At 37.4% G+C, this 25,175-nt stretch overlaps 2 protein-coding genes across 12 annotated transcripts; one reads left to right on the top strand and one right to left on the bottom strand.

The window, feature by feature from the left end:
* Positions 1-329: 329 nt before the first annotated feature.
* LOC103463882 (synapse-associated protein 1) lies at positions 330-3,821 on the top strand. The gene is made up of 9 exons (XM_017304465.2): positions 330-667; positions 771-889; positions 980-1,046; positions 1,570-1,643; positions 1,739-1,878; positions 1,998-2,119; positions 3,161-3,213; positions 3,320-3,449; positions 3,548-3,821. Exons 1-9 carry the CDS (start codon positions 475-477, stop codon positions 3,673-3,675), a joined length of 1,026 nt encoding a protein of 341 aa, XP_017159954.2. The 5' UTR covers positions 330-474; the 3' UTR covers positions 3,676-3,821.
* LOC103463884 (AP-1 complex subunit sigma-2) lies at positions 3,492-24,418 on the bottom strand. 11 transcript variants are annotated; one of them, XM_008407570.3, is made up of 7 exons: positions 24,281-24,416; positions 22,346-22,524; positions 20,492-20,600; positions 19,669-19,806; positions 18,658-18,688; positions 12,388-12,450; positions 7,828-8,608 (listed from the first exon to the last, which is right to left on the bottom strand). In XM_008407570.3, exons 1-6 carry the CDS (start codon positions 24,335-24,337, stop codon positions 12,398-12,400), a joined length of 567 nt encoding a protein of 188 aa, XP_008405792.1. In that variant the 5' UTR covers positions 24,338-24,416; the 3' UTR covers positions 7,828-8,608; positions 12,388-12,397. The 11 variants fall into 11 exon arrangements, 9 of the variants coding, with proteins under 9 accessions (XP_081462724.1, XP_008405787.1, XP_008405794.1 ...); XM_008407568.3 differs by lacking the exon at positions 7,828-8,608 and adding an exon at positions 10,026-11,119; XM_081606598.1 differs by lacking the exons at positions 7,828-8,608; positions 12,388-12,450; positions 18,658-18,688 and adding exons at positions 3,492-3,632; positions 3,746-3,931 and having other exon boundaries at positions 24,281-24,418.
* Positions 24,419-25,175: the final 757 nt, after the last annotated feature.

Below are 25,175 nucleotides of genomic sequence, written 5' to 3'. Positions count from 1 at the left end.
TTATAAAGAAGTTTATATTAAATAAACTTCTTATAGCAAAGGTCTATGTAGCAAACGTCTAGCAAACGTCAATGTAACAAATTGACGTTTGCTAGAAAACAAGACGAAAATGAAGTAGCAGGAGATTGCTTATTACCCCCCCCCTGCCATCCACCTGTGGGGTATCACCCTGAGTAGAAAGCCACATTGAAATCCACCACAGTGTGTACGTTTGTCATTTTAAGAAGTTTTATGGACTTATGGTTTTAGTCCATAAAGAGTCCCCCTGTTTAACTAATGCTTTGGAGGCACGCTAATAACTGACGTATAAAAACACAATTATATATCACAACGGCCTGCCATACAGGTAACGTTTCCATCCGTTTCACGGAAATAAGTTAGCGACCAGACGCAGTCAGCTTCCAATAGGGGAACTAAAAGAGTCACAAGTTTATCTGGGAGGGAGTTTATTTTGTGAACCTTCAATTTAAAGATATGCTAAAGAACTGGGGAGCCTGGCTGGGTAAAGAAAACGAAAATGATCAAGTTAAAGAAAAACGGCAGCGTGTTGTTGGTGAAAAGAGGAGGGACGATAATCCGTTGGAATATGACGAAGAAAAACAAATGAATATTGCCGAAAAAGACACTGAACTATCCCAGCTTCTTCAAAAAACTCACAGTTTAAGTGGTAAGTTAGCTTATAGCAGAGGGCTTTTCTACTCTGGTTATTTTTATGTGCTCGTTTATTTTTCTGTAAGCTTGAATACGCTTTACCTTTTTTCCCCTTGCAGACTCCATATTTAACTTTGCCAGCAAAGCTTCTAAGAAACTGACGGAGTCTGTTGTAGAAACGGCACAACGCCTCAAGAAAAGCATGGAGGAGAGCAAACTAAACGAGTTTATAGACAAGGTGAGAACTCGTTCTGTGTGTCCTTTGATTTTTGTTTGTTTGTTTGTAATAATTGGAGGAATAACCTGCGATTTATCTTCCTGCCCTCAGACCATCCTGGGTGATTTTCAGAAAGAGCAGGACAAGTTTGTTCTTGAGAGAGAAACTAAAAAAATTGGTAAGTAGCCACTTTTAGTGGTTAGATATGTAAATATCTCAAATACAACCAAACTGGTAGTGTAAACTTTCCTGTTCTAGCCAGTTTTCACGCCAAGCCGTGTTTTGTGTGTGTGTGTTTAAGCAGCTACGAGGCATGGTGGCTAAACGTTAAGTTGCTGCTTCAAGTTTACAGGTTGTTGCTTGGTAACCAAAGAGCGAGTGAGTGAGTGAGTGAGTGAGTTAGTTGATGCCACCAGCCTTGCTTAGCTCGCTCTTTTTTCGTATGAAATCCTACTGAAAAATAGTAACTGTAGCAATGAAAGTATCAAGTAACAAAAAAATAGTAACATTAGTATCCATTTAAGCAACTATAGCAATGAAGGTCTAAATCCATCAAAAAAAGATGGATTTACGCTATGGCTTTTCACACATCTTCACTGGAGTTGCTAAATGAATATGGCCGTTGTTGTACCTTTTGAATTAAAAATGGTAGCTCGTAGAGCCTGTATTCACAGTCTAAATAACAGAGGTATTGTTTGTAGGTGTGCCTGTGCCACCGTGGGTCGGCTACGATGAAGAGGACCTCATACAGGAGCAAATCTTAGCCCTCTCATCTGTCAGTACCGCCATAAAACTTCAGTATATCGTAGTGATGAAACAAACAAACAAAAAATAACTGTAACCCTGTTGTTTGATTTCAATGGACGGCAGAACAAAAGTAATTTTTTACGAAACCCTCCCGCTGGTGTGCAGTTTCATTTCGACTTTGAGCAAACGTATCCCGTCGCCTTGGCAATGCTGGAGGAAGACGAGCTCCTCAGGAAGATGCGCTTCCATCTGGTCCCCAGAGAGTGAGAATTCTTCACTGGTGGCCTACTGTTCAATATTTGGAGTGTTTTATTTCAAAGAAGAAGAAAAAACCTAAGTGAATGGAGTATGCTTTATTTTCTTAATATCTTTTTGGGTTTAGGTTGAAGGAGGAAAACTTCTGGAGGAATTACTTCTATCGAGTGTCTTTGATTAAACAATCGGCTCAGCTCACAGCTCTGACGTTACAGCGGGACCCAAAATGTCTGGATTCTGATCGGACAGGTACAATCCGCCGTCATGTGCAGCTTTAAGTTTTTTTTTTTTTTTTTTTGTTTGTTTTTTTTTACTGGTTAACATTTAAAACAGAATCAATCCATTCAAGTTTAAGGAATACATATTCCTTAAACTTGAATGTAATTGTTTTTACATTAAGACTAGACATTTGAGGGTTTTTTCTCTTTCCTTTTGTTTTTTAACAAATAAAACTGAGAAGTGTGGCGTGCATTTGTAATCACCCCTCACTCAAATCTGAGTAAAAGCCAAAGCGAAAGCAACCCTTGAGGTGTTCAAAGTGTGGCCTTGGGGGGCCATTTGCGGCCCCTGGACTGATTTTTATGAGGCCCACGATTGCTAATTCAGGTTGCTGATGCAGAAGGATACTTTTTATTTTCAGTCAGAGTGAACTCATTACAAGTTTAAAGTCTTACAATAGAAATTCAGTATATTCAGCATAACCACGCTTTTTTGGATCTACAAAAATTCACACGTCCCCTTCCAACAAAAAGTGGGACTACTTTACTCGTTTAATGTAGTCTCATCTAGTTTATTATTGAGTTGGTAAAACAAAAAAATCACTATATATATATATTTTTTTTTTCTTTATAGTTTTTTTTCTTTTTCTGTTTTCACCCCCCAAATCACATTGACTTGACAATTTTGGCCCATGTGACAAAACGTTTGGATACCTGTCTTATGACGCACACCTTAACAAATAACATTTCCTGTTCTCCCTTTCACTTACTTAAGGTCTAAACAATTCAAACACGTGAATATACTTTGATCTTGCAGATCTGGGTGTCTGTTAATTGTCTTTCCTAGTCGCTAAAAGGCTTTCCTCCTTTATTGCGTTTTCCTCGATCAATGGAGGAAAGCACAACCACTTCATAACGGTCCCACTGGAGTGACGTGTTCAGGGTGACATCCATGTAGCTTCCCATCTGGAAAGTGATATTCTAAGTCTCATCTGGCCAGAACACCTTCTCATGCATGTTTGTTACTTTGAAAAAGCAAAAACACTCACAGTTTGATGTCGCATTTTCCCAGGTGCAGTTAAACATCCGTGCTCCCCAACTGCCCAAAAACCCACACAGAATGAGGTAATTCATAATTTTTTTTTTCAAAGCGTGAACATAGCCGAAGCTTTTCTTTGGAAACAATTATATGAAATACAACTAATCCCACATTTTGTTTGTGCCGGCGAAGGTCGAAGGGACGGTCTCCACCAGGCTGCCCATGTCCGAGTTTGTGATTAATGCTTTAACGTCGTCCACGATTAATGAGGAGGAGATGCGCAAAAGTCTGATTTTAGACAAAATGGAACCGAAAAAACACAGTAAATTTTTGGCTTCAACCGGAGCACAAAAAATTTCTAGACCATTTCTGCTTAGAGTTTATTTTACAGGTTTTTTTTTCTGTCTTTTTTTTGTTCAGAGATCATTCCTGAGTGGGCGAGAGAGCTGCAGGCGCAGCTGGAGGAGTATGACGTGTTGGCCGATACCAAGATCCACAATGAAACCTGGGACAGAGAGATCGAAGAGCTGCTTAACGAGGAACTGTGATAACGGCTTGACCAGCATCACGATGAGAACGACCAACACATTAGTTATCCTCTAAGAAGTCTAGACTTACCGGCTAACGTCCTTTGTAAGGCCGTGACTATCAGAAAGTCCTGACCTCGTTTGGACAATAAAGCTCAGGAAGTTGTTGCCGTTTCAGTTTCCTCCTTTCATCTCCAACCTGAAACCGCTTGTATTCTGATGGAGTCGCAGTGACTAACGCTGAAGACACTCTGTGAGGTGTTTTACCCAGAATTTCCTGGCGGGGAAAAAGTCGAGTTGGGACGAGTCAGCAGAATAAGCAGTATTTCAAAAGAACTTATGTCTTATAAACAATATTACTTGTTGATAATTTGGTGTTAAGAGATGAGCATTTTTTTCTGAAAACTGCCACGAAGAATATATCAGATTTTTACTTTTGTGTTGAATGTCTTTTATATTCTATTTACCACCAATGACAAAAAAATAAAAATTATGTTCACGTTTCATGTTCATGTTTACCAAGAAATCATTACTGATATAAATGTGTTCTAAAAGTATTACTGATTGCATTTTAAAAATTAGGTAACTTTGTTATTAAAGGTAAAGTTTAAACAGTAATAATTTCTTGGTTAATGTCAAGTTGTCATAAAGACATTTTCAATGTCAACTTTGTATTAAAAGTGTCTTAATTTACCGAATGAAGCTTTCTGACAGTTATAAATATTCATGAAGGCTTATTCATGTTCATAACAGGTGTTATGTCATGTTTATGAAAGTGTCATGACAGTCTTATTCACCCCCCTTCAAATAAAGTGTTACTGCGTTTTTTTCTGGTAATGAACTGCCACAAATTATAAATCCGATTTTTACTTTTGTGTTGAATGTTTTAAAATATATTCACCACCAATGACAAAAACAAAAACATTTTGACTTTTCTGCAAAATTCACTACACAATTCTTAAGTAGCATAAGATAAGTAGTATAAAAAGAGCAGAAGAAATCTTGTGTATTTTTTTAAACAATGACAATATATTTTGTTAATCTGTTGCTAAGAGATGAGCGCCTTTTCTGGTAACCAAGTGCCACAAAGTAAACATCTGATTTTTACTTTTGTTAAATAAAAAATTAGAAGACAGAGCATTGACATTAGCATAAACAGTAGCATTAGCCTTTTCCCTAAAATAAGCTTTTTAGCTATTTTTATTTTATTTATTAGCCATGTTTAGCACACTGAATGGAGGAAGTCAATGTAAGACAACATGCTAGTGATAGCCCACATGCCACTGGCAGAATTTAGGCTAACATTAGCATTCTGGCTAATTTTAGCTTAAACACTCATTTTAACATACTGAATGGAGTAGGTCCATGTTACTTAACATGCTTGTGACTCTCCACATGTTATTGAGTACATTGTAGCTTACTTTAGCATTGACGCTAATTTTCAACACCAGAACGCTGGGTTCCAATCAATGGGTACACTTTGGCAGGCCCCATTTAAGTTTCTTCAGAAATTTTATAGTAATTAGTTTGCCTCTTTTTTTAAGTTTATTTCCAAGTATGTAGTATTGTGTTAAAAGAAAAATCTGCATAGTCCACTAATTTATTTTTACCCGACTAATTGATCGACAGAATAACCAATAGAACAATCCATCCGATGAATTTTGTAAAAAAAAAAAAAAATTCCATCAACCCCTTAAATTACATTTTCTTTTTTATCACTCCTATAAAAGTCATCGATAAACAACAAAAAAAAGACGATTGAGTGTAAACTTGTTCAGGACGGCATCGTTCTCCCTCACAACAAGAAAGCATCTCAAGTTGCTTCACACCGAGCAATAAACACGACTCTGGTAATGAACGGCTTTTATTTCACTGTAAACAACACAAAGTGCCACAGATTCTATGTCACACAAACTCTTTAGACAAGAAACCGCTCATCAGGAGGCATAGAAAAGATGTAAACAGCACAATTTGGATTTTATCAGCATATAAATCAAAATAGGACATACACAAGAATGCACATTTATAACAAGGAATTTGTACAGTCCTGCGTCCAAGGCATTTTATGTGTCAAGCTTTTACTTTTCGGATCAAATGTTTAAAAATGACAGTTTCAATGCATAAAAACTCTGAAGGTTTATGTTTCTATTGCTTCTTATAAACAAAGTTTCACCACGTAAGGTTTTTTTAAAAATTATTTTTATGATCACAGTCAGTAGGAAGTTTCCACAGTGTGTCATCGTTTAGTCCTACGGTGAGATTTCTCTTCATTTAGAAAGTATGGGCAGTACACAATTCAGCTTTCTTGGACTCTACTGCTTACAGGTGCAACTTAGCAAACAGGAATATCTGAAATGATAATTAATTTTAGTAGTTCAGTTCAAAAGTGAAAAATATTTCAATATACCGCCAAAAGTATTGATTCGTTTGGCATCAGATATGGTAGAAGCAGTACCAGCTTCAAATATTTGTAGGAAAGCTTTGAGTTTAGGAGGAATTCACTATTTCCCCAATGGTCTTATTTGTGAGGTCGGACACTGATGTTGGGCAAAACTTGCAGACTCTGTTCTGATGAATCAGAAAAATGTCCTTCCAGATTGAGGTTGTGGCTCTGAGCAGACCAGTCGAGCTTTCCCTCAACAAACTCAGTCATCCGCATCTTTATGAACTTTGATTATTAAAATTTGTTTCTGCACAAACATTTAATTTGAAGAAGGGGGGGGGGATTCACTCAGGTGCTTGTTTGCCTTTTTCTACCACATTTTTTTCTTAATCAACTTTCCATTAACTTTAATTTGAGATAATGTTTAAGATTTGCATGAGTTTGGAGTTTCTGCTAGCTTTTAGTTGTCACTATCAAACTAAACATCGTTAAGTGTCTATAGAATCTACATAAAACACAAGTTTCACTTTTGAATTAAGTTACTTGGATCAGTTCACTTTTTGACGGCATCCTGATCCGTCTTACAAAACCACATTAGAGCATCATTGGCAACTGGCTGCCACATTTAGTTCCAGATATTTTTATTAGCTGTGAGGTAGGAAATTATGTCTAAATTAATGTGGGGGTCTAAAGTTAGACACCAGCCCTCTACAGGAACAAGTGAGTATGAACCAGGGATGGATGGATAGTTCTTGTTTCAGGCGGCGTTAACAGTTGCTGCATGTCTCTGACTTTTAGTTGAAACAATTGTAAACATGGAAATGAAAAACAGTCGGCTTGATTCTTGCACTTTTACGTGCAGTAAAACCAACCCAGCGCGTTTACCTGCTACATTGTTGCCATAAAAAAAACCTCACATAAATACTAGTCAGTGGTTTAAGGCATTCGACTGTAAATCTACCATTTTTGTAAAGCCAAAATTTGACAGATCAGAACGGCATGAGCTTGTAAACAAAGTTATTACAGCATTTATTCCGGACTGAACAGTGACGCGTTGTTGGGTGATCACAGTGAGTGTGTTTTAATTCACACAAATCTTCAGTTTAAAACTTATCGGCTATTGACAACCTCCCAATGATGAGCTCTTACTCTTTGGTTCTAATGCAATACTTTAGACTTCCCTTTATATAACATGACACAATATATTCCCTTATTTAAGAACAAAACATAAAAAGCATAATAAATTGCAGTTTTCCCCCCCCGTATATGAATACACTGCGCACTGAAAGAACTGAGAAAGAAAGAAAAAAAAACAAAAAGAAAGCAGTAACTGCTAGATATGACTTCACAGTCAGAATGTGTGATTGCGTTAGCTGGAGGGTGAATCAGTTATCAGGTCTATGAAGAACAGTAGCCAGAACAGGACAGGGATCTGAGGTCAAAGCGTGATGATGAGGATGATGATGATGATGGAGAAAGTGTTTATGTGAGTCCAATTTCCTCCAGCACGCTGCGAGGGGTCTCTGCATCCTGTAGGGGGAGAGCGGTAAGAAAACACTGAAACCACGGCGCCCTGCAGAGACGTTCTGACCTCTTGAACTTTTACACGGTTTCTCATGTTACAATAAACGGATCCTATCTATTTTATTTGCTGCTGTGCAAAAAAGAAGCGCTTCTAAATTCACCACATCCTTGCAGGTACTGCTACCAAAATGTCACCAAGTAAGCAAGTAAGGGAGTTTCAGAAGTTTCTGATCTGTGTTAAAGGGGCAGTATTATGTGAAATTAACTTTTTTTTTTAGCTCTACATGTTATAAATTTATTCTTCTCATCAAAAACATACCTGGAGCATTGCTTTGATTATTTTGTGCATGTTTGAGGAATCCTTGAATCTCCCAAGAACAATTTTAAAGGTGTAAAACGATTTTAAATGCGTAAAAGGGGAGCATATGAAAGTGGAGTGTCGAAAAAAGTAGGAGCTTCTTAAAGAGACAGAGGCTCATTTCATGGTGTTAATTTGCAAAGTTGAACTTCTTTTAAGTTATGTTGGATATATACAGAATTTTTATAATTAAAAGGTAATTTAGTTACTTGTGCTATAAAACGGCACTATGTGCCTGGAAAATATATAATACTGCCCCTTTAAGACTGTTTTGTGATTTAAAAGTCGACTTTTCTATTTCATTTCACCCCTGTTTTGGGCTGGATTAACTTCTCATTAGTTTATGCATGTCTCTTAATATTTTTCTAATCAGTGTTTATTTAAGAACTCTACATGTTGAAATATTGTAATTTTTCTCTGTTTAGCTTTCCGACATGTTGAGTCACATTTCTGCCATAACTAAAACCAAGAACATGCAACAAATACCCATCTTACAGGTTGGCGTTCGTGTCATCGTGCGTAGCAGTAAAATGTTTCCTAAAATTGGGCCCGTCTTTTTTTTATTCTCGATTGTTCATGTTTTGAAACGTCGAAGTCAGAGGTTACTGTGACTCTGCAGAGCTGTGCTCTCGGGCTCGTACGGATCAGTTTGTGGAAGAAGGAGAAGGAGAGACACTTACTTTGGCGTCCTAAACCAGCGTTCAGCACAAAGGTAAAGAGAGGAAGTTCATCAGAGCAGTGAGACAGAAAATTGACTTCACACAGAACAAGGATCTAACATTTCAACTGGGATACATCTGTAAAAACATTACACTTTGAGAGAAGAAAGCTCAAACTTTACACCATGGAGAAGCATGTTACACAAGAACTTTTCTTAATGTATTTTTTTACAGCATGTTGTATGCTTATGCCTCTTAAGTCTTTTCCACATTGCATCAGACTAGAACTACAAACGTCACTAAATTCTATCTTGGATTTTATGCGTCAGACCAGGCGTCAGCTAACGTTACAACCCAGACAGCCATTTTGGACTTTGGTCCAGCTAAACAAACTACATGAAACCAATGAGCTGATTGAGCTTGGCTTATCAAAAATAGTTTGATTTTTTTTAATGAAAGAAAAGCACTTTTATTTTTTGTTATTTTTAGGTTTCAACATAAAGTTATCAAACTGGTTTTGCACAAAAGGAACACAAAATTTTCAATTGAAAATAATTCTTTTGAATAGATGCATACTTTGCAATCAAAAGACAAAAAAAAGTAAATTTTTACAAAACATATTCCTTTGACTATTGCTGGTATTTTTCTGATAATGCTTTGTATACATTACATAAAATATGTATTTTTTAAATACTTATACAGTTTAAAACATTAATTCTTTAGCATTGTGGTCAAATATTACTTGGAGCCTCACTGGATGATATAAAGAGTTACATGTAGCTCTGTCAACACCTTTTTGTTGGAATGGACCAAAGTTCAAGTTGGTCTTTCACATAAAGTGCAGATAAAATATGCAATCTCATAAAAATGTTTTTAAAAAGTTTAAGTAGTATGGATATTTTACACAATGTTTGGCACAACTGAGTTTCTTTCCAACACCCAACAAAAAAATATGACTATGTTTGTAAACATCTTCCTGAGTGTTTAATAAATGTGTTTCATGGCATCACAAATTTTAAATTAAAAGTTAGAAAAAAAAACAAACTCACTTAATGGTCACAAATATGTGATTTTTTTATATATACTTTTAAAATCAATTATTGCATCACTCAACTCATCATAATGGTCCAATTATGATTGTTACGTTTGTTATTACACTTTTCTGTTGAGAATAAGTGGTGCTTGATTTATCCAAAACTTTTATATAGTGCAAAATAAATTTTAATATAATTAATCTATAAACACTTACCTTAAGAGTGGAAATTGCATATCTATTCACATCTGATTAGCGATTTTTAAAAAATGTGTTTTAAAATAAGAAAATAAGTAATGTGAAACAGAAGAATCTAGATTATTGCTAGTCTTTGCTATTGTCTCAGACTTATTTTAATGTTACACAACTTCTAGGCATGGCAACAAGTCTGACAGAAAAAAACCCCAAAACATGTAAATTAATAACTTGTTTTATATTCATATGGATAACATGAATTAAAATCTGACAAAAAAAACAATCTTCTGTGAACCAAAAAAACAAACAAAAAAACACTACATCTGTGCATAAAATAACTAACGTTAACCTCCAGTCTGTGTTTAAGTAGCTTCAGAGTTGGCATGACCGTACACAGCGAGGTGTTATTTATTCATTTTTTAAATATTTTTCTATAAATGCAAACATGACCGTACACAGTGAGATGTTATGTATTCATTTTTTAAATATTTTTCTATAAATGCAAACACTCCGGTCCTGAGAGCAAATAGAAGACCGAAACACAGAACTCCCTTCATGGCCGTGCTGCCGTATCTCCAACAGGGGGCAGTGTTTCCCTACGGAGTGACGGGGAGCTGCGCAGGCGGGCAGAACAAGCGACTCCCGTGACTCACTGAGCTAACGTGTCCTATTTAACCAAAAATCAATGAGTGTGAAACACGTCTTCTTGTTCCAAGAATGTCGCCTGTTAATTAACCAGGAATTTCACTTAGATTTTTAGTCAGAGCTTCTCAAAAAGAAAAAGATGGAGCAAAAATGTCTAATAAAAGGAAATTGAGCTTCATTAAAAAAAAAAAAAAAAGACAATGGATTATGACGACACAAGATGCAAACTTTGTTCTTTACAGCAAGAAAAATACACAAATGTGCCACATATAGAAAGAAAAATATTATACAAAATTTAGCAGACCTTTGACAGACATGCAATATTGCATCAAACAAACAATTGTAATAGCTACATTAATATATTAGCTCAATTTAAGAGTGATGTTTTCTTGTTCCAGAGGAGCAGTTAAAAAAAAAAAATCCACCACTGAATTTTAGTTGTGGTTTACTTCCTGGACAACACTTTAGCCCGGCTGTCATGTTTCGAGTGGAATTGAAAGTGAGACCGACGATACACCCCCGAACATAACGTCAGGTGCTCAGAGGCCAGAAAGAAAGGTGCCAGGCACTGAGAAGCGCAGCATGCAGAGCGGACAGCAGCGGCAGCGGCAGCAGCAGCAGATGGTAGCCAATCAGTACACAGGCACATTAAAGTACTCATGACAGGGCTGAGGGAGAGAAAACAAGACAACACTCAGTGGTAACAGCCTCCACCGCGTTCACACTCTGCTCCTCAGCAGCAGGACATGCAGGACAAGGAGCAGCAGGCAAAATGCAGCATTTAACGACTTCATTGTTTCCTTCATATTAAATTATCCATTTAGACAAAGGTGTCACACAATATCCTCGTCTACATGATACGTTTCAGGGTAAAGTGGGGTACCTTAGCTTAGCTTTAATCCTAACAAATGTTTTCTTGTTGCTTAAACGTTTGTCAGGTTACAACCACAACCTTTATGTTTTAATGTGTTTTAATGGGATTCAATGTAACAGCCTGAGAGTAAGTAGTGATGAATTGTGATGTAGAGTAAAAACAAAACAAAAAAAATAGAAAGTCTTAATCTTAACTGGTCTGTTTAGAATACATGTTCTGTTGTAAGGTGAACTTTGACCCTTGTCTTTATACTACAGTCACTACTCTACATTCCACTCAGTGTAAGACCAACACCAATTGGCTAGACCTTTATTCAATTGGGTCAGGCATTTTTAAGGGGGGTGAATATTTATGCACTTATTTTATGTGAACCTTTTTGTCATTTGGTAGAAATCAGTGTTCAATTTCACAATTTATGTTTGCAATAAAAAAAAGCCAAATTTTGTTGATCATCGTTAATTTGTCTACAAAAAATGTAAAGGCTAAAACTTCTAAGGTGTGTGAATACTTTTTACAGACACTGCATTCAATATTATGCAATAACTGACTCTACAACAAACAATATATCATGGAAAAATCACTTTGTACAAGACTCAACTCAACAGTTGTCCTGATGACGTATATTTCTATAGAAGTCCAGATTAATTACATTGAAGCCTTTGGTTGTAATCTGACAAAATGGGAAGAAGTTAATATTGTAATATATTTGCAACGCAAGTCATTTCCATGAAATCAGACATTATGAACATTTTGTAGTTTGCAATGCTTTAACTCCATCAGTGAGTGGGTCCGTTATACAAAGGCAACCCAAATGTGAGCAGTGGAAAGTGGCAGTAATGATGGCAACATAAACAAAAAATACACAGAAAGACAGATTTTTGTTCACAACACAACTGTACACTGTCAACCGTGAAGACACCACTACCAAGTTACCAGGGATGGCACTAGAAACTGAGATACAGACATATTCTTAAACTGTAAAAGACATACAAAATAAAATAACAAAAACCTACAGACTCTAGTGGTACAGACAACCTATACCCACAGACACAAAGTATTCACCTTAGCTGGCCTAATTCTGGAAAAGACCAGAGGCTTCTGACGCCATATTTGGGACCATCACACCTGTGAGGCAAACATTTCCATAAGGACAAAGACCGTTTGATCAAATCTACCAACCTACTCTACAACTCGTCTAGGGAATGTGCTCAAGGAAAAAAAAAAAAAAAGAAAAAAAAAAGGGATCAAGTGTGGACCACTTTAACATCTACGCCCCGTTCATCTCTTCTCAATCTCTCTCAGGTGTCTGCTCACAGTCTTCATTAATCCTAAAGAATATCTGCCCGCTGGCAGCAAAGGAAGGGTCAGGTCTTGAGAAAAAATTTCATTACAGCCCCTATCAAAATAGCTTACACCAAATCCTCTGTGGTATGTTTTCTAATTACTGGGCTATGTCCTTACTAATGCCTAGAAACACAAGGCAACGGGTCCAAAATAAGCCCCAACTGCCCCTGCACTGTTTTAGCCATGCAGGGCTTATATTCTGATTTCTCCTCTGTTTTTTTTTTGTCTTATACAACTTCATTGTAATAGAAGTGCTTTAAGAACACCAGCTGTGTACCCTGATTACTACGCTGTGCTGTCAAGCAGATTGCTAGTTAAATTGTTTTCCTCTTGTATAACTTGCAGCAACTTCGCCACAGGAGGTCTTCTTTTAATGTGGTCTGATTGCTGCTTTGATTATACAACAACCATAACAAGAGGAGGCACCACAATAAAAACAATTTATAGATAAATGAGTTAGGTTCTTTATTGCATTATAGATTTTTGTTTTCAGGTTTTATATAATGTTTAACCCAGTAAAGAGCTCAATTTTGTAATGGTGCAGAATGAGATAGGCAACTTAATGTTCTACTTCAAGGACTTCAGGGTTTTGACGCTGGTTCACTTCTTTCCAGGGTGTATGATCATTGGGCAGCTGATATAACTCTGAACTTCTTGATCAGATGCTTAATCTATATCAAATGACTCCTTTTAATGTGGTGGGGCAGCAGCTCTAATCTGAGTTCCTCTCAGTATCTTTGAGAAGGAAACTGCTCCTGTTCTTTGTGCTGTAATTCATATCTCAGGACCGTAATTAGAGGTCGGAGGATAGACAGTCCTGCAAATCGAGAGCTTTACTTTTTGGCTCAGCTCTTTTATCGCAATGACAGCAGCAGTGCCTCTATTACTGCAGACAAGGCCCCAATTCATCTTTTCATCTTCATCCCACCATCATCAATGAACAAAACACCTAAACTTTTCTGCTTCATGTAGTTACTGACCCCCAGGCCTTTTTTCCTTGGTTCCGTTAGAGATCCATGCCTTCAGACATAGGCCATGAGGAGTCAACTCTCATTTGGCAGCTTCACTGTGAATTTTCCTCATGCACTCTGAAAGTTTGGCTCTTAAGAGACCAACAAAAATCATATCGTTTGGAAAAAGCAATGACAAGATTCTGAAGTTTCCAAACCAGACACAGTCCTCGCCACCCGATTCTGGGCCACGAATGCCACAGACAGCAGCGGGGACAAGGTGGAGCCCAACATGCATTGAGACCAGCTGGACTTTATGCTGAGGTCCTTTAACCTTAAAGCCCCACCCAGTATCCATAGGCCTATAACACCTTCCAACAAAATGCCACTGGGGGGACAAAGTCCTAAGTCTTTTAAATACACAAAACATATTTGAACTGGACAAATGTCACCAGCTTTGCAAGGGTAAAGGTATAGTCAAGTGTGGCATGGTCATCACCAGTTCAAGTTTCATGATGTTGAAGAGTATAGGTGAGTTCAACCATTTCTAGCTGGCATCGCTCAGCCTCACACAACCATCTTTTTACCAGTAAGTTGACATTCTAGACCAGGGGTCACCAACTCCAGTCCTCGAGGGCTACCATCCTGCAACTTTTAGATGCGTCTCTGCTCAAACACACCTGGTTCAAATAAGCTGCTAGTTTCCAGCCTATTGCAGAGAGGAATGCATGCTGGTGAGGGAATCCAGACATTTTGGAGCAGAGGTGAATCTAAAAGTTGCAGGATGGTAGCCCTCGAGGACTAGAGTTGGTGACCCCTGTTCTAGACTCTGCTGCCAGAAAAAAGTATGCTGGGGCCAACGTCATTGCCAGCCAAGCAGCTTGAATGCACCAAAGTTCATTATTTACTATCCTCATTTTTATGATTTCTAAGAAAAAGTTTTTAATTTTTTTTATTTTTAAATTCAGTGGCTGCAAAACAAATAGATAAAGTATGACCTTTTTAAAAATGTATTGGTCCAGAAAGTTCAAACATGGGCAACAGAGACCCTTAAAAATAAGCAGGAAATGAGAATGTGCAGTGGAAAGAAAATGAACAGGTCCATCTTTTTAATTCTATAATTTGATGTTGCAGATTTTGAGGATCAAAAGTAAAATAGTAAATCTCAGACCAAAACATAATATGTCATAAATATAAGTAGTTTCAACATCATTTTCCTGTTTAATAATCAGAAAGCTAACCAATTTTATTTGCTGCCGTCAGTATAAAGATCAACCCTGGTCTCCACAGCTCCACATTTAAAAACCAACATTTATATAATTTAACATTCCAATTTATCTGATTTTCAACTCTTCTTCAAAAGTAAACTACAAAAAGATTGTCTATAGCCGAAAAGTGTTGGATTATATTTTAATCTCCGTTAGTAGGGCTGCGTGTGTGTATGGAAAAATGTATAGCCGTGTTCATGCCAGCTATAACCCTTTTAGTGCTGATGTACGTTTTGCTCAGAGGTAAGAGACAGTCAGACTGACAGAGATGCATGCAATCAAGAAGTTCACGGCACGCAGAGTTGCAAAAACCCATGCTGGCTGACTGACTTCACCAGTCTAGTTACCAATTAAATGGATGGAGGCACAGATAGGCTTTACAAGATCTCCTCATTTGGCAAACTTCCCCAGTCTTCACTCTGGCTCTATAAATACAGAATTGAGCCGATCAATTTTTTTCTGCTCCTCTCGGGGTGATTAAAATGGACATCTTGTTTTCACGCCATGTCTGCCAATATCACACACCATCCCACTGATCTACTGTATACACTAAAAGGGAAAGAGCTGAGGAAGAACTTACCACAACTCTCTAAGGATCAGAGGACAGTCTGTGCACAGACAGCCCAGCTGTCTGGAAACACACAGACTGCTTCACCATTATGTCCTCTGGCATTTTGGACTTGCCTGGCAGCAACTGCCTCACACTCACAAAGTGCCTCACAAAGTGGACCAAATTCATAGTTGAATTTGGTCCACTTTGTAAAATTGGAGATATTTTGATGCCCCCAGTTTTTATACTTTAATGTACAATTACTTTCACCATGAGATAGAATTGGTTCAAGATAAATGACTAAAGATGGACATCTTTAATTCATGTGCAGTCTACCAGGAGGATGTTTGTGCATTATTGGTATATTTTAAGCCAGTAACATATTGTGGGGTTCTGTCACCAAAAAGCCAAACCCGTGTAGCATTTCGTCACAGTGTATAAAGAAAAAGAGCATCCCTGTGTTCTCTCTAAATAACACTGCTTTTCTCTGGTGGATGTTAATGGGCTGGTCAGCAGTGACCCGATTTCCCTTCCAAGAACTCATTAGCTGGGGCCTTTTGGAGCGCTCTCTCACCAAATGTTGAGGAAAGACATACAGCAAACCCATCAGCCTGCTGCCTAACTGGTTACATTCATTGTAAATTGGGTTTTATCAACCACGTCTTTGTCGTAGCAATGCTTCTTGGCAATAAATTTTAAACCGTTGGATATTTCACCCTAAATGGTGCCATAATTTCTTTGCAAAATGCATTTGTGCAGTCGAGTTGAGTATGTGGGTTAGGCTCATGAAAAGCTTGTCAAATCCACCTTGACCTTGCCAAACATCTTATTGGTGGAGGCAGTGTGATGCTATGAGGCAGCATCTCTCTCACTGGAAAAAACAAGGCTCGTCATCACTTGAGGCAATCTCTGTGCAGAGTGATATTGACATGAAATACTGCAACCATTAGCAATTCCATTTCTCCACTGCTAAGCAGGGTTCATGTTTGGTGATTATCAGACGTCTTAGCCAAAATCTCTTGTCGTGAAAGAAAATCTCTGGTCATGAGCTTGAATCGGTGATCTGTGGACATTTGGTGTTACAGATACATTGAGCGCCGATTAGGAACTTCCATGACCAAAGACGACCTGCGGCAAATATCAAGTAGTGTGTGATATTTTCTTGGCAAATCGTTTCCATGAGCGCTTCTACGGTTGTCTCCCTTCCCTCCTGCTTCAAATCTCTCTTTTCTCTGTCCGACTTAAATAATAAGTCCATTAATATCCAAAACTTAGTCCATTTATTAATGTGTCCATTTATTAATGGACAGTCAGTTGAATCTGTCTGAAATTGTCTATAAAGCACCAAACTACCCTCCAAAGCCCCTGCTCCATTGTAAGGTCTCACTCCAGTGAGTTAATGTCTGGTTCAGCTGTTGCAAAGTTTGGTGCGTCTCCATTGGGCCTCTTCGTGGGTGTAAATATGGGAATGTGAGTGGGCTGTGAGCGTCAGGAGCCGAGGTCGATGCTCCGAAGATGTCATTTATGTGTGTACCGTTGGGCGACCATTTTCTCCAAAATATCTTAGTACATTTGTTTATTGTAGGTTGCCCCATCCAGTTGACGATGAATGTGCCATTCCTTAAATACAACATTCACTTTTACAGTGACGTAAATTCATAGACCAATCAACGAATTCACTCTGTTGTCAATCAAATCACTTCTCCGCAACATCCGCCTTGGCCTGGTACCATCCCTGCACCACTACATCTAGGATTTGTGAGTGGAGAAGATGAAATACATTGGATACAGTTTTGTTCTGGCCTGATCCCCATTGAACACTGGTGGGACAAACTCTGGAATGCTGTTCATCTCAAAATGATGAACACAACCAAGCTGGTCGTTTCCCACAAATTCTGGTTAAAGAAATGCATTACGTACTACAGCAGTGTGTGACCAAGCTGGTTACCAGCAGGAGGAAGAGGCGTCATGCTGTTGTGGTTGTGTATAGTTCTCCCACGCACCACTGAGTCCCCTGAATAAGCTTTTGAATATGTCTTATTTCTTCAAACTTCAATCATCGAGTCCCTTAAAGAACACCAAACAAGAGTCAAAAAGCAGAATATGGTGTTTAGGATTGTCAGAAAGGATTTGGCAAATTTATTTGGGTGCAACCCATGTACTTTACTCAACCCACAAATGAGCCACCATTTACAAAGAAAACACAAATTTTCCCAATGTTTGTGCTAAATATGCTTGTCCCTTATCACAGTGAAGTTGGATTGTCCACTTAGAGTTTTCTTGTAGTAATATGTGAAACCTTGATCCCAGAACTACTATGGATGTTAACCTACTGGTGCCCTCTAAACATGTGAACAAAAGCTCCATCATGCTACAGAGTTAACATTTAAAGGGCATATATCATCATGTTTACCTTTTTTTAGTTTCACTTGCATTTAGGGAGAACTGTATTTTTATTTTTTTTAAAGACACCCAAGCTAAAGGCAAACAAGAACTTCACCAAAAAAAAATAAAAAATATTGTGAAGAGTGATGACTTTAGGTGTGAACACTGAACTCCATGGTAATTATAACATACCCTGACCCAAAACCACCTGCTCAAACACAAGTTTATTCATTTATTTATTTGGTGATGTCTCTAACAATCTACTGCGACACCAGGATAACTCTACTACCAAAGTTATCCTGTTAATGTGTAAAACGTAGTGGGAGTGAATAGAAGCAGCTGAAAGTGTCACTTTTTAAATAACATGTAATCAGAATATGCCTTACTTACCAGGGCTTTGCTACACTACAGTAATGCATCTGGCAAAATGTTCCAAGAACGCAGTCTGTCATTTCAGTCAACTTGATTATTCCAACTGTGAGTAATATTAACCAAAATATGTTTTGGTGCAATACAATTTCAAGCTAGTGCTAAATTTTAATTATTATACCAACTTTAATTTATTTACGTTTCATATTTACAAGATTTGTAGGTTTTTTTTTTGGCCTTAAGCTATGATGATATTTGCCCTTTGAAATCTGTGACTCCATCAGACATATAAGCTTTGCTATGAGGTCAGTATGAAGCAGATAACACACCAGAAACTCATTTTTATGTCATAATCCAGGTGTCAAATTTGTCCATTGCTGGTGTGTTAATTCTGATGGCTATAGTCTATCTAGGGCTACCGAGCTAAGACTACAGGAAGGCCTACATTGAGTTTAACAAACTGTACCTGCAAACAGACGCATCTGAAAGTCTATATTCTGTAAATCACAACAGCAAAGAATACACAAGCACAGAGAGAAACATGTCAGTTTCAATCGAGATGAAGCGACCTAAATGCAAGAAACATATAGCACACTGAAGAGCATGACAAGACAAATTACAAAAAATAAAATGAGGAAATATTTAAGAACCAGAAAGAATTTAACCACAACTTACAGCAGATATGTGGTGGTGTATTTACACCACCATATACATTTGTTTGGTTATAAATGTGGGGTATTTCTATGCCTTTGCACTCACTGACCATGTACAAAGATTGTTAGATTTTATAAAAAAAGTCAAAGCCCAAATTTACTGTTTTTGTTTGGATGATATACATTGCCATATTTGTGACTTCCTCTAAGATTTTAAAAATGGATATCCTGCAGACAAAGTGGTGGCAGAGCACTTCTAGATAGTCTTTTCAAAACTACATGGCTTCTCAACAACAAAACTAACGAAGACAGTAATGTGCTTCAGCACACACAACTCCAACTGCACTTGTTTTAGGACAAAATCCTGTCTGATGTCACGTAGGAAAGTGAATTTTCAATCTTGACACCAAGTCAGTTTTTCTAGACAGAATAAATGATTATAACAAGAAACCATTATACACACACACCGACTCCCATTCACCAACATTTACAGCCTTTCACAGTGAGTTAGTGACCTGTAACACTTCCGTCATCGTTTTAAAAGCTTGTTCATTTTATTCGATTGACAAACACTTAAAATTTATATTCAAATCTAATGAAAAAGCAAAAACTATAAAAAGGAGATTATCATTTATAAACAAGACCTATTATTACTATCGTCATTAATAACCAAATTTCTCACCAATTTAACCATTATTAAAATGCAGCAATGCTATAATGTAAAATATGCATTTTATTTGTCACTTATGTAAAAAAATGAAATGGAAATAAGCTAAAATGTTAATTATAATAATTACTGCTTTACCAGTGAGTGCAGGTCTTACCTCCTGCAGTAGGTCCGCCTGCTCGATGGCCTTCAGGACGTTCTTCTTGGACGTTTCCTGAGCCTCACCGCCCAGCAAGAACTCATCCAGAATGAAGTAGGCCTTCTCAAAGTTGAAAATAATGTCAAGCTCACAAACCTGAAAAAGTAAATGTACACAGTACACGCTGTGGTCATTGCTAAGCTCAACTGGTGGCAGCCTTAGGCCTTTTACAGACGTAGCTGCGTCTTTATAAAAATAAATATCTATGTTGTTTAAAAATAACATTGTACGCATGGGATCGGTTTCAAAAGAGACTTTGTCCACGTGAACCCGCACAAATGAGAGGGTTCGTGAACTTTGTTTTAAATATGCCAAACCAATAGAGGGCAGTGTAACGCAAAGCTAACACCTCTTAGCCAATCAGATTGCTTTAAAACGACTTAAAACTTAAATTAAACACAGCACCAGGAGGTTTGTGTGTGTGGACATATAGATCAAACTACTTTTAAGAATTGTGTTAGAATAGGAAGTGAATAAAACCAAAGATGATGTCGATTGGTGTCAAACAAGTATGTGGATAATATATTGGTTCTTTGTTTGTTGCAGACTGCAGTGCGCAGGACCTCAAATATCCATTTTCCCATGCACACACACAAACACGAAGTTTTCTTAAATCCCCATTTGGTCGGAACTTTTATAAGTAATCATTTTTAATGATGTCAAACAAAGTTTTTGTGTGGCTGAAAGGCCAAAACACATTAAAATGTGTCAATTTTCCCAGATATCTGGGGCTAAAAACATTACAACATGAATGGAAACTGAGCAAGAGATTCAAACGCACACTGCCAAAGTATTTATCCAGCAGCTCCACGTATCTGTGGATGATTTCCAGTGTGATGAGCTCATTGTCCTGGTCCTCTATGGCACAGCAGAAATACAGGCTGGCATATCTACAACACAACAAGAACACAAAGCGCTCAAATAAACCTCTTTTACCATAAAAACACAATATTTAGAATCACAATCATCATTACAACATCAGTACAGTAGTAAAGGGTAAACTTTCAATATGTTCTTGACATAGTGCAGCACCTGGTAGGAAGAGATGAGTTTACACGCAACACAGAAGTGATATACAGTACGGTTTCCCTCTGCACTTAAATACTGCTGAGAGAGGAGTCCTCGGCCGTTATTAAAGATGGCTGCTTATTGTGCGCAGCGTGTTCATTAAAACACCAGGAGCCAGAGGAGGATGCTGAATCAGTTAAGCCCCTGCCACAGATCCTTATCCCCGATAATCCCAGAGGCTCTCTTTAAGCATGTGATGATTGGCTAATAAAGAAGCTGGTCAGCTGGTCCCCTCCAGCCACAGGGCGGGGCGAGCAAGAGGCGGCGAGGGACGACGGTCTGCAGAGTTGGTTTCAGACAAGAATAAAGGTGTTGCCTGCTTTACAGAAACAAAAAGGCAGTTTCTTGCTTGTACGTTTCCTGTCATTTATTCAACTCTGTGGGGGTTTTCCTTGTGCACTTCATTACTTCTCTATTTTGCAAGTCATTGCATTAAAAAATACATGATAAATAGGATGCTTTACTTCATAAAAATAATTCTTATAAAGATTTATGTCCTTAAACGTTTAGCTTTAGTAACAATATACTGCTGATTCCCTGAAGGAGCTAATTACTAAATATAGTCCAGCTGTGCGTAATGTAATCTCAGCATTAATCCAGACAAACATTATGAAGACAAAGGAGACATGCCAGTGCAAAAACACAAAATACTACCAAGTTTTTGTGTAGTTTCTGGTGCAAACATCTTAGTAAGCCTGAAATAAAACAAAACTAACTCACAAGTAACTTTTCACAAAGACATGAGAGCTTGTTTTAAGTCAAAACTTACCTAAAATTGATGAAAAGTATGAGTCCCACTGGCAGATTACATTACGTTTAAAAAAAAAAAAAGTCTGCCAAAAATGTCTGCTAGTACTTTTTAAATCAGTATCAAGGGATTATTTAGTTAAAACAAGCTCCTATATCTTGCTGGAAAGTCACCTGGAAATTAGTTTTGTCGTATTTCAAGTCCACTTCGGTGACTGTACTGCATTAATTTATAATATATTTATGTAAATGTAGAAATACAGCCAACATGTTTCATACGTCCTTAATCTTTCAATGCAGGTTCAACCTTACTCATAAGGGATCAAAACCTGCTTTTCCCTTTCATTTCACTCCGTGCGTATTCAGGAAACAAACTTGAATCGAGAATCTGAGGCGAGACTTAAAAACTGGTGTTCACAGACACACTCCATCCAGTCTGACTGAGTTTGAGCTACTTTAATAAGAAAAGTTGGCAGTCCAGAAAAACAGTGGTGACAAAAAAAAAACAAAAAACAACCTTTTCATTACTTAACTACAGCTTGTAAATAAACCTGTCTGCTTAGGCACCTTCGGTCCCATGTTAATCTGTTGAGGCTGGGCCACCCAGTCTCACCAATAGTCTGCCTGCTCGTCCGTTGGCACAGCAACAGGATATAATGAGGGGAAAATTGATACTCCTCCTACTTGTAGTCTATTCATGATGGTTTTATCTCATTGCTGGCAGCCATTCCTGATCCACCCGACCGAACCACATAACCAATTAGTCAAAGAAGGTTCAGATAAGATCAGTGTTCTTGGACAAGCCCTAATCACCACCCACCTCTTATAAACAATCTTTAGGTCTCTCCACTCCAGAAAGCTGCACATTTTAGGCTTCCGGGCCAGGACGGTCTGCACCAGCTCTCTGGTGATCTTCTTTTTCTCTTTGTCAGACAGAGGCACGTACCATTTCTGCAGCCGGAGCTTGCCTTGACGACTGAACAGAAGCATGAACTGCATCTGAAATGAAGGGATGACAAAACAAGAGAAGTGAATGAAAAGATGAGAGGAAGGAGTGGGTGGCAAGGAGACACAGTCGCTCAATACAACAATAAACGTAAAAAAAAAAAAAAAAAAAAGGAGCCAATTCTTTTTATGTGAAGGAGAATGAAGCCATTCTGGTTCTGACAAGTTATGCCAAATGAAGAACGTCGACATGGACTGTTATGTTTAAGATGCCAATCCATAATTCTATATTTCACTAAAAATTACATAAAGACTATGGATTAATGTAAATAATACTAGATTGAATTAAGTATTAAAAATGAGCAAGTTATTTATAAAACTGATTAAAAACAAAGTATTTTCAATCAAGCCTTTGAAAAGCTACAACATAGCATTTCTGTATTAAAAATAATTTTATTGACCTCATGTATTCTTGTTTTCTATTAACCTAAATTTATTGGGGTTGAGGGGGGTTGAGCTGTGATCCAAACAAAAAAATTGGAAAAACAATATATTAATCAGTGTGTAATGAATCAAGACACATTTTTTTCATTAGTTTAAGTATTAAAATAAATACATTAAAATTTCATCATAATGGAGTTGTGAAAAAGTATTTCCCCCCTTACAAATGTCTTTGTTTTGGTTTTTGTGTCACAATATTTAAGATCAGAAACAAGTTCTGATATCAGACAAAAATAATCTGCTTAAATATACAACATTTATTTTTCAAACCATGTTTTCACTTTCTGATAGAAAAAAAAAAACGTATCCAAACCAACCTGGCCCTGTATAAAAAACCTAATTAAAACTCACTTGCTATCCAATTGCAAGTATTTTTGCAAAACTAATCACTAATTGCCCATTGGCAACAACTCCCATCAAGAATTTGGGAATCTTTCTTAAATGAATTCTTGGAGTAATTTGCGTAATCCCCTCCTGGGGAAGTTTAACATTCTCCCATGCTCTGTAGATAATGGACTCTCTCCAGACTGACACATGCCAATGACTTTGTTTCCCCAACTGTTCCTGATTTTTTAAAAATTTTTTGTGTGCATTTTTTACTTAATGAATCATTTGCAAATTGCTTTTTGTCTTTACTCATTGTATCTTTGTCTGGAAAAAAAATCTGCTTGTTAATTTGAAACGTTTACAGTTCAGAGAGAAACAAAAAACAGGAGAAAAAAACCCCCTGGAAAATGTGTAAAAAAAACCCAAAAAAACCTAGACCTTGGGGCAAAACCACCCGTATATTCAATTGTAGTGACGTCTCTGGAGGCAACTACAGCCACCAGGAGAAGCAGAGAGATCAATAACTAATGTGACCTAAATTAATTAATTCATTAATTAAAAAAATATATTTTTCTTGTACAAAAGAGTAACCCGCTATAAAAAAGTAAAAACATATCTATTATAAAAACTGTCACACCAGGTTACTGTTTATACCGTTTTCACAACGCTGTTTTAGTATAGATTTAATCTTTACCTAAACAGTTAAGATAATAACCCCTAAAATAAACATGGCACATTCACGGTGTTTCTATGACAAAGTCCTTCTAGCTGCCAAACTATTCGGTCAATTATCACCAGTTGGTTAAACATCATCATACCGTTATGAACACAGCGGAGCGGAAGTACCATTAAACGCCGTTATTCTCCGGTTAGCACTAGCAAGTTTTCACGTCAGACACACCGTCTAAAACACGACATTCCACCCATAATTTTAAGCCATTTTAATTTCACATTCCAACAACACAGCTTTAAAGCGACTCACCATGAATAACTGCACTGTATTTCCGTCTGAAGAGATGAGCAGCCTCACTTCCACCATATACCCACAGGCAGGTGAAACCTCGCTTCCGATTGGCTACCAACAAACTGGTGATGGCTGTGATTGGCTAATACGTGTCGACAGTGCCCACCTTTTAAGCGCTTCAATTCAATACTCTAAATCTTATTGGATGCTTCTGACAGCAATCAAATCACGACTTTGCGACTTAAAAGCATCAAATTTCAAACCAAAAACGCCGGGGATACTTTGATTTTACTACGTTTAACGAAAGTAATGCTTATTTAATGTAGGACACTGACAATGACATTTTAATTAAGCATATATTAAAGGGAAAGAAACGAGAATCAGGTCTGCATCGACCAGTATTTAGGTCAGCTTGGAATCTATTGTGAATGGGTGAATCTCAGATCCAACCTTCCTCAAATCTACAATTTTCTATACAATAATACAATAATCTGTGACAAATATAAGTGGAACAGTAAAAAGCAATTAAAAACCGATGTCAGAAGAGAAACATTTATTGCCCTAATAAAGATTAGTTCACTGACTGCTTTGAAAATTTGGATCTTTTCCTGTACAAGAATGATGTGTTTGAATGCTGATAACTCTGATCTCCAATTAGATAGATTAGTTCCCTAAATTGGCCTCAATAAAAACAATCAACATCTGAGATTATTTAGCGCAATATTCATACACCTTGCACTTTTTGACATTCATAGCATTAAAAACATATACAGATAAAAACTACTTTTGATGTGACCCATAAACTATTATTTAAGCACACAGTTGTTACCTTGAAGGTTTTATTTATCCGTCCCTTATGAGTCTAGAGCTGTGTGGGCTGCCACTTTTACCATCCAAAGAGCCTTTTTGGCTC

Source organism: Poecilia reticulata, chromosome 4, assembly GCF_904066995.2.
Source record: "Poecilia reticulata chromosome 4, P_reticulata-male-v2, whole genome shotgun sequence".
In the NCBI taxonomy this organism is placed as follows: Eukaryota; Metazoa; Chordata; class Actinopteri; order Cyprinodontiformes; family Poeciliidae; genus Poecilia; species Poecilia reticulata.
Note: the sequence above shows the minus strand (reverse complement) of the source record. Positions and strands in the feature narration are given on the sequence as shown.